Here is a 10,053-nt window from a genome sequence, read left to right as displayed (position 1 = left end):
CATAATTGTATTTGTGCTGCTTTTTCAGCTATGTTTTCATTTCTTGTTTTCATTCTACTCTTTATGCTCAATTAGTATTAAGCTTGTCATTTAAGTTTTTCATGCCCGAAACGCTTTGCGTAATAGTGGCTTTAGGCATTGTATGTACTAGCTCTACCTATAAGTCAACCAATCTTTGTAAAAATTTCTTGTATGTATGTACCTTACCAAAATAAACATTTTATTTTTTTATTTTTTATTATCATTATATTAGTTATTATTATTATTAAAATAAACAAGTCCCCCACTCTGTGCGCGTTTTCTCCCAACCACAGAAAAAGGGTGCACCGGCTTTTGATATGTGCTTCGGACAAGAAACACAATAATTTCTTAGGTCATATATAATTTGTAGTATTCACTTTTTATCGCTACCTTGCCTTTAGCTGTTCAAAATAAAGTATACATTCCAACTGTTTTTTAATTATACTGAGTGCTCGACAAGATATTGTATAGTTAACATTTAATTGATATATAAAATACGTACGGGCCGAACCGAGCGGCCCGGAGAACTTCATGTGTTGACTGTCAACATTGTTGTGGTGGAGTCAGCTGGGACGGTGCGTAAACCTCCCGTAATATCTTTTCAGTAAAATAATGGGGTACGCCGACCAACCCGATGGCAAAGATTGCTTCGAGAAGGTATCTGTTGTGGCGCGGTATAGTGGATGTCTTGGTAAGTTGTGACCTAATGTCTTCCTATTGAAATGATGGTAGTCTACAAAGTCTAGGTGTTTAGTATAGTTCAGTTCATGTATTATGCACCCTATACCTATCTTATGGTCGGTAGTGGAAAGGGTTACAGAGGCACATAATGGGCTCAGGGAACCCCACAATTCATTTAGCTAAGCAAGTTACAATCTTGATGAGCTAGTTACAAAATTCAATGCACATCATCAGTGGGCTCGAGATCGACCACAAGTACAGTTTTTAAGTTAAGCAACTGACATGTGGAGAGCTAGTGTCACAATTTACATGTTTGTCCTGCACACCGTCCCCGATCCAGTGGGCAGCGGTGGATAGGGTACAGTTACTACCTACAGTTAGCAAACTGGGAATAATTGGCCAGGATTTCTGGTAGCAGATCATTTTGAATTAAATATTTACACATCGTTGGAACATTTGTTATAGAATTGTCTCTGAATTCGCATATCTTTTGGCATGCCATCACGTAGTGACTGAGGGTTTGCGAATATTTTTTTTTACACAGTTTACGTTTGGTCAGGTCTACATCAGCAGATAATGAGACTTCCCAGAGATACTTGTAACTGAGTAACATCTAGAAGTCTGCTGATTTTTTTGGATAAACTATAGATGTGTGGTTCCTCTTGCATGATAGTATGATGATTGATGGAATTACTGGTGTCGGTTTCACTTTCTCTCAGATCTAAAAGATTTTGTTGAAGTTCTTGGTGTACTGCTGCTCTCAGGCTGCTTATTGCAAACCAAGGCTATAATGAGGAACCTCGTGTGACAAGCAGCCCCAAGGACGCCTTATTTCATTCTATTAGGCACTTATTTATTTCAGGGCGCCTAACACCTGGGTATACAGCGCTTCGGATTCATAGTCCTGAGGTTCCAGGTTCGATCCCTGGTGAAGGCGAAAATAAATGGCAAAATGTTTCTTTCTCCCTGATGCTCCTGTTACCTAGCAGTAAATAGGTACCTGGGAGTTAGACAGCTGCTATGGGCTGCTTCCTGGGGGGGGGGGGGTGTAGCAAAAAAAAAGAGGCCTGGTCGAGGACTGGGCCGCAGTGACGCTAAGCCCCGAAATTATCTCAAGATAACCTACCTATCTAGTTATGTACTCTACACTAATGAATCAAAATTCTATTATTGCTAAAAGACTTTCAAGGTAAATGTGGCATCTAGATTGTATAATTAGTACAGTTTGCAAAGACTGATATTTGGAGGATATCTCTTATTATTATTATTGACATCTTTATTGAAAAAATTAATTACAATTTTGCCTAATCTGAGGATTTTGATTGTCTTATTAAAATGAGGATAATGCTGGTATTCGCTGTCACGCAGGACAGAGGGTCATACACAAGACAATAGGTCTAAACTGTAGGCGGAAACACACGTACAGGGGTACCTCGGTTTAAGAGTTTAAGCTCGTAACTGAAGCTAATTTCCCCATGAAAAATAATGGGAAATGAATTAATCCGTTCCTGACTAGCCAAAAAACCTCACTTCAAACTAAATTTTATACCTAATTCATCAAAATCTACACTACATAACTATGTTCAAGTTATTACTTACCATTGCTGATGACTGCTGTTGGTGTATGGAAGATGGTGAGGAGGGGGGAGGAGGAGAGGAGTTACTGTTTGGAAGGGGAGTCCCCTTCCATTATAACATCAGGCAGTGAGGACCTCTCTGGGGTGCATTCTTTGGCACGTTTTCCCCTGCATACCACTAGGTCCTGGTTGTGGCTCACTGCTCGATGTTCTCACAACAAATATATCCATGGAAGATTGTTTTTCCCTTCTTTACAAGATGTCTCTGTAGTGAGACATCACATTGTCATTGAAAAGATTAATGCAACGGCCTACTACAGCTTTCTCTGGGTGAGTCTTCTCAATAAAAGTTTGCATCTCTTCCCACATCTGACACCACTTCTTAATGGTTGCAGAGGGGACATTCTGTACTGCCTCATCCTCCTCCACTGGAGAAACATCCTCAGCTGGGTCTTCTTGCTGTTCCTTTTGAAGGGCTTGGAGTTCTTCGGTGGTCAGTTCTTCGTTGTGTTCTTCCACCAACTCCCCTACATCATCGCCATCCAAGTCCATGCCCATTTGCCGGCCCAGAGTAACAATTTCCTCAACAATAGGCGCATCATTTACAGGCTCAAACCCCCTCAAAGTCTAGTTCTGTCACACATTCAGGCCACAATTTTCTCCAGCCAGAGATCAGGGTTCTTTGAGTCACTTCTTGCAAGGCTTTGTCAACGAGTTTTAAAGAACTACAAATGTTAAAATGGTGTTTCCAGAACTCTTTGAGGGTGAGGTTTGTGGCTTCAGTTACTTCAAAACATTTCCGGAAAAGTGCCCTTTCATAAAGTTTCTTAAAATTCGCTATGATTTTCTGGTCCATAGGCTGAATTAGAGGAGTGATGTTAGGAGGAAGGAACTTTACTGTGAGAAAATTATTGTCTGTGCAACAATTCATCTTCCAAGCCTGGAGGATGAGCAGGAGCATTGTCGAGGAGAAGCAGGGCCTTGAGTGGCAAATGTTTCTCCTGCAGATATTTTTCTATGGCAGGGCATACCACTTCATTCACCCACTCCGGAAAAAAATCCTAGTCACCCATGCCTTATTATTAGCCCTCCACTTCACACACATTTGGTTTTTCTGCACTTTATACGGTTTGAAAACCCTTGGATTTTCAGAATGATACACGAGCAAGGGTTTAATTTTGAAATCGCCACTTGCATTTGAACACAGCACAATCGTAAACCTATCTTTCATGGGCTTGTGTCCGGGCAATGATTTTTTCTCCTTGGTAATGTATGTCCTCTTAGGCAGTCTTTTCTAGAACAGTCCTGTTTCATCACAATTAAACACCTGTTGTGGTAGGTATTCCTCACCCTCTGCAAATTCTTTAAATTCTTCAATAAATCTTTCAACCGCTGGTTTGTCTGAGCTGGCAGCCTCCCCATGCCTCACAACACTATGAATACTACTTCTTTTTCTAAATTTCTCAAACCATCCCCTGCTTGCCTTAGTCTTTCGTATCTTCACTCGTTCCAGGCGTTTTCTTTACAAGGTCTTCATGCAATACCCTGGCTTTCTCACAAATGATGGCCTCTGAAACACTATCACCTGCTAACTTCTTGTTGTGTATCCAAATTAATAACAACTTTTCCACTTCCTCAAGTATTTGTGGTCTTTGTTTCATGATTGCTGATACTCCTTTTGCCACTTTAGCACTCATAATGTCCTTTTTCTTGGCAAGTATAGTGCATATCGTTGACGTGGATTTGTTGTACTGCCTGCGAAGTTCAACAATACGTGCACCATTTTCATGCTTCCGAACGATTTGCTTTTCCTCTATTGTCATCTTCACTTGCGATTTCTCGCCTTGAACCTTACCACTGGCTTTCTTGGGACCCATTGCGAGATATATAATAACAACTTTTATGCTCAAATGGCCAAATATCCTACAAAACATTGTAAATCCTTGTGAAGAATTCAAGCGGGATTGTCACTGGGCGCGAGGCACTGGTAAACTGAGGGGCGCTCGCTGTGCCACCACACGCTAGGTCAGCCCGTAAGTGTATCAAAATGCTCGTATCCCGATGTAAATTTTCCAAGCAAATCCTGCTTGTAACCTGAGAAACTTGTAACCAGGAATGCTCATAATCCTAGGTACCACTGTACAGTATTAGACTTTGGCATCAGTCAGTCTGAACGAAGTTCTTAGGCCTACCGGGGACCACGAGCCAGAACCTGGGGCCAGATTCACGAAGCAGTTACGCACGCACTTATGAACCTGTACACCTTTTCTTAATCTTTGGAAGCTTTGTTTACAACTTTTAAACAGTTAATGAGCTCCGAAGCACCTGGAGGTTGTTTATAACAATAACAACAGATGATTGGGAAGTTTTCATACTTGTAAACTGTTTAATAAATGTAACCAAAGCCGTCAAAGATTGAGGAAAGATGTATACGTTCGTAAGTACTTGCGTAACTGCTTCGTAAATCTGGGTCCTGGCCCCCACAGAGAGGCATGAGGAGCAATGGCCTATAGAACTGCACAAGTGATTTGGAGCATTCTATGTCTACCATCGACTGGATCAGGCACCCAGAAAGGTAAGCATCCCAAAACAAACCCCCATTCTAGTTGAGACTTTTACTGAAAGTCAAACGAGTGGACAGAACTCCCGAAATAAAAACGAGCAAATGAGCATGACGTCACCATGTGCTGCGCCACCGTCTGCGCAGCTCCCGCCTCCCCGGGAGGGCTAAGAGGGAGCCCCAGACCCGTCACGCCGGCTACCCACACCTTCAGTTCTCATCTGATGTGTGTGTGAGGCTTGGTTGTGTGACTCTAGCTCTTGATTATTGTGTTCAGTGCTATGCCTTGTGGGTAGTGCTATCTTCAAGGTGGTGTGTGAGCTGGGAGTAATTTCACAGGTGCTTGGGCTGCATGTGCTTAGGGTTGCCTTACCTAAGTGCCCCTGTAAGTACTGCCCTTGGGGCTTGGGACCATCTTCCACAAGTCACCTTGGGGTCTATCTCTGTTTGGTCTTTTGCTGCTCGGTAATTGACCGCCCTGAGTGTGCTGGGTGCTGGGGGGTTTCCTCCTCCCTTGTTTACCTTAGGGTAAGGGGTAGTTTGCACTGATAGGGGCGAGGGGTACTGCACTACTGTTGTTATCACCAATTATAGCGGCCGGCTCTATTCCGCCTTGGTACATTGTCCTTTTGTGGAGGGGTTTCTTTTGTTTTTGTTTTCCTGCCTGGTGTGAGATGGGTCTGTCCTTGGTTTGTTGCCCCTATCTATACTTAAGATTATATACATATCTGTGTTTCTGGGTGGTATTCCCTGCTAGGCCCCTCGTGAGTGGACATGTCCCGGGGGTTCAGCTTTTTGAGGTTTGATTGGTAGACTTGGGCACCGGTTCGCAGTACCCTGCCTGGGCTTCCCTTAGCGGCTGTCCCAGCTTTTTCTATTGAGGCCGGGGCTTTGGAGGACGAGTCTGCCCCTGGTCCTGGTGTGAAGGTTCCCGGGGTTGAGGAGGGGCTGACTTGCGGGGGGCCTTGGGCCCCCCATTGGACCCCGCCTTTTTCTACCCTCCGAACGGGGCTTACTGATGCAAGAAGTGTGGTTTTCGTATCCCCCTCTGTGTATGAGTTGGATTTGGTGTCTGCCCCTCCCTGGGTTCACTTCCGTGTCCCTTCGGGTCCGTTGGTTCCGTCTTTCCGGAAGTTTTCGGCTTCCCACATCTTGCCTCATGAGGTGTGGGCGGCCATTGCAGCTTACCTCCAGCGCGACCTGTATTATGCCTCTATAATGGACCCATCTTCATTCAGGTTTGGGACTTCGTCTCCCTACTTGGTTCATTATGAGGTTCTGGAGTCGTCCTGGCTAGCGGACTCCCCTGTGTTGTCTTTGTATGCTCTGAGTACTTTCTGTTGTACCTGAAAACTTGAGTGGCATGAGGCGTTGATGGTAGTCCAGGTTTACCTGGGGGTGACTTCAAGCACCTCAGTGCGTGTTTGTTCGCCCCTGCCCTTCAGCAGGATGTTGGCAAAGGGCTGGGGCGAATAGTCAGCACGACTTGGCTTGTCGTGCTTTTTTTTTTTTTTTTTGCAGGGATATTCCTGCGCGGGCCCTAAGCCTCTGGCTGGCCCACAAAGTGTTACTTGTTTCTGTTTTACTTGAGCGGAGTATGAGTATTTATGACAAGTATGGTCGCTTCAGTAAGATTTTGCCATATGTGTTTAACAACTTCTTCTGCTCTGTTGAATCTAAGTTGAAATCTTAATGGGTTTGTAACTGTGCACTATGCTAGATAATGTTCCAGTGGTCTGTCTGGCATTTCTCCACAGTGCTGACATTTCCTCTCATCTTCCGGAACCTGTTAGCCTATTTCCTATGGGTATCCAAGCCTGATGTGATGTAAGTGTACTTCTGTTGCTCTACTGCTCCCTTTCATCAAACTTAAGTATTTCGTAGTTGGTTGAATTCTTGTACCAACCCGCAGATCCTCATGTTGCAACTGCTGTGTTGTGGTCACTGTACATCTTTTGCCTTGCTCTGTTTCTAATTACTTTCTTAATCTGTGATAGACTCTGTGGTATGTAAATGCCTACATTTCTTCTCTTAGTTGCAAGTTTTGCAGCTTTGTCTGCAATGTCATTTCCTATTATTCCCACATGACTTGGCACCCAGTTGGTAAGTAGTTGTCGTACTGACTATGTGTGACCATCTTTTACTGTCTGGACTCACTATACCAGCGTAGTCGTTCGCTATGGTGAACAAAACATACAGATACTTATATATAACGTCTGTATATAGTGAATAAAAGCAAAAAAACAGTATGGTGGGAAGAGAAGGTTGGTGAGTCAGATGAGGTGAGGTAGGAAGGGAGTGGGCTAGCTGGTGTGTGGTGGTCACTTCTTGCTGCTGTCTGACTCAGCATACCAACTTAGTGATTCCTTATGGTGAACACAAATGTAGATACAGTACTTATATATATAACGTGTTTACATAGTGTAATGACAGCAAAAGGAGTGTTCAGAGAAGCCATTTTGGTGAGGGAGGTAGCAGCATCTGCATGACTTATCATGCTGGGTAAGGGTGGCTACTATGCTCTTTGGGCACTATACCACCTTAGTTGAACAGTTATGGTAAGCAAAACATGTAGATACTTATATATAATGTGTGTACATAGGGTAATAATACCACAAACAGGATCCTTGAAGGAGGAATGTTGGTGTGCCTGGCCTTGAACCAGTGACGATGGGAGGGAGGGAGCATGAGTTGTTTGTAGGCCAATAAGAACTCCATGACTGATGACACCTAGTAGTATGGCATTGATGTGCCACTGCTCCCTGTGCCTCTCTGAGGAGACCAGGTTCTGGCTCATTGTCCCCAGTAGGCCAATAAGAACTCCATGACTGATGATACCTAGTAGTATGGCATTGAATTAGTGTAAGAGCTTCAGGGAGCCTCGTGGACTCACCCAGAAAGTGGCGTTTCATTACATTTAATGCTGGTTTTTTACAGGGAGTGGCTGATGTCTGGTAACTTTATTATATGTTTTCTGGGGGGAGCCCCGTCGGCTCCCCGGAGCTATCCCAGGCTGATATGCTAATGTCAGACTTTGGCATCAGTCATGTGTATGGAGTTCATAGGCCTACCGGGGACCACGGCCAGAACCGGGCCCCCTCAGAGAGGCAAGGGGAGCAATGGCCTATAGAAGCCCCCGTGTGGTTGGAAGCATTCTATGTCTGCCATCGACCGGAACAGGCACCCAGAAAGGTAAGCGCCTCAAAACAAACCCCTATTCTGGTTAAAATTGCTACCAAAAGCCGAACTAGTAGATAGAACTCCCCCAACCGAAAACAAACAAACTAGTGTGACGTCACACACCGCCGCGCCGCTGTCTGCGCAGCTCCCCCTTCCCCGGGAGGGGGAAGGGGGAGCCCCAGACCCCCACGCCGGCTAACCACACCTCAGTTCTTGAGGCTGATGCTATAGGCGATGGTCGTGTGCTCTGGCTCCGGTGTCGCTACTGCACTGTGCTTTGCGTGTGGTGTTGGTTTTGTGGGTGCGAGAGCCAGGAGTTATCTTCAGTACTCGGGCTGCATGCGCCTTGGGCTGCCTTCCCTAGGTGCCCTGTAAGTACTGCCCTTGGGGCTTGGGGCCACCTTCCACAGGCTCCTCGGGGTCTGCCTCTGCTGGTCCGTTTTACTTTCGGTTTTTCGGCCGCCTGTTGGGCTCTTGGGTGTTCTGTTCTCCCTTGTTACCGGCAGGTAAGAGGCAGTTTGTACTGGTAGGGGCGCAGGGTGCTGGTCAGCTTGTATTCCCGACATCGTGGCCGGCTCTGTTCCTTGGGGTTCGCTGTCCTCTTGCGGGGTTTTGTTTTTCTCTTTGTTTTTGCCTGGTGGGGGGTTCTGTCATTTTATTTAGTTTATGCGGCGCCCTTCCCCGATCGCGAGGCCGTCGGGGTCGATGCCTTTCGGCTAGACTGGTCGAGGTGGGGGTTCCTGTACCTCTTTCCCCCGGTTCGGCTGTTGCTCCAGGTCCTGACTCGCTTAGAGACTTACCAGGGGAGAGTTGTCCTTCTGGCCCCTTGGTGGCCGGCCCAGCCTTGGTTTCAGGTGCTGGTTGCTCGGTGTCCGAACCCGAGGGTTTTCCCGCGGCTCCGCCTCTTTCAGCAGATCGGGCCAGTACGTCACGTGGCTGGTTCGATCTTCTCGAGTCTTATGGTTTTTTTGACTCGAGTATTTCATCATCTCTATGGTGATCAGGTGGCCTCCTTGTTGGTGTCCCACCTGAGGGCTTCTTCTCGGCGGCAGTATGAAGTTTCCTGGTGGTCCTTCCATTTCTTTTTGCGTCTTCGTCGTGTTAGTTCCTTGTCTGTTCGGGTGGTCTTGTCCTTCCTCTCGTGGTTGTTTCAGGACCGTCATCTTATGCCTAACACTGTCGCCTCATATCGTGCGGCGCTGGCGGAGCCGCTTCAGCTTGCTTTCGGTATCGATGTTACGTCTGCGCCATTCCGCAAGCTGTCTTGTGCGTTGTTTCACCTCCGGCCTGCTCATGCGTCGCCTGAGCCATCCTGGTCTTTGGACAGAGTGCTCGCTTTCCTTTCGTCTCCTCATTTCGTTGTGACCCCTTCGGTCCAGGATTGTTTTTCCAAGGCACTTTTCTTGTTGGCTTTGGCCTCTGGGGGTCGGGTAGGGGAGCTTCATGCTCTCTTTCGGCGCAGGGGTTTCTGCCCTTTTGGACGTGGTGATAATTTTGTTCGTTTGCAGCCGTCTCCTTCTTTTCTGGCGAAGAATGAGACTGCTGCATTCTGGAGGGGTTCATGGGTGGTTGATGCTTGGTTGGTCAGGCCAGGGGTGCATCATGTATTGTGTCCGGTTGCGGCGCTTCGCCGTTATTTGCGCGCCACGGCTTCTGTGTCCGGGGACGTGCTGTGGGTTGATCCGGTTTCCCTTCTAACCTGTTCGCGGGTTCGGGTCTCCCAGGTCGTCCGCAAGGTTATTAAGTCCAGCCAGCCTGCGGTCTATTCCCGTGCCCATGATGTTCGTAAGTTCGCGGCTCTTGCCGCCGTCTTTGGGAATATGTCTTGGTCTGATATTCCGGTGCGGGGATTTTGGCGATCGAACAGGGTCCTGGCTGCTCGTTACCTTGTGAATGTACCTGGGCCCCGTCGGGCCGGTGTTGCTTTGGGTCGGCGGTTGTAGACAGTTGTCTCAGCTTCGAGTTGAGGAGTGAGCGACAACCGCCTCCCGGGTAAGTCCCTCTTTTTCCGTCTGTGGGTAGTTAGCTCCGGGG

The 10,053-nt window shown here is 46.7% G+C and overlaps 1 protein-coding gene across 1 annotated transcript in view; it reads left to right on the top strand.

Annotated features, from left to right (window-relative positions):
- Positions 1-559: 559 nt before the first annotated feature.
- Positions 560-10,053, top strand: part of LOC138368182 (NADH dehydrogenase [ubiquinone] 1 alpha subcomplex subunit 11-like) — a 29,124-nt gene continuing 19,630 nt past the window's right edge. Inside the window, exon 1 of the mRNA XM_069330631.1 lies at positions 560-712. Within this exon, the coding sequence (XP_069186732.1) occupies positions 634-712 (79 nt within the window). The 5' untranslated portion in view covers positions 560-633. The remainder of the gene's footprint in view (positions 713-10,053) is intronic.

Source organism: Procambarus clarkii, chromosome 3 (genome assembly GCF_040958095.1).
Source record: "Procambarus clarkii isolate CNS0578487 chromosome 3, FALCON_Pclarkii_2.0, whole genome shotgun sequence".
NCBI classification, from domain to species: domain Eukaryota; kingdom Metazoa; phylum Arthropoda; class Malacostraca; order Decapoda; family Cambaridae; genus Procambarus; species Procambarus clarkii.
This window is presented reverse-complemented; position numbering and strand designations above follow the sequence as displayed.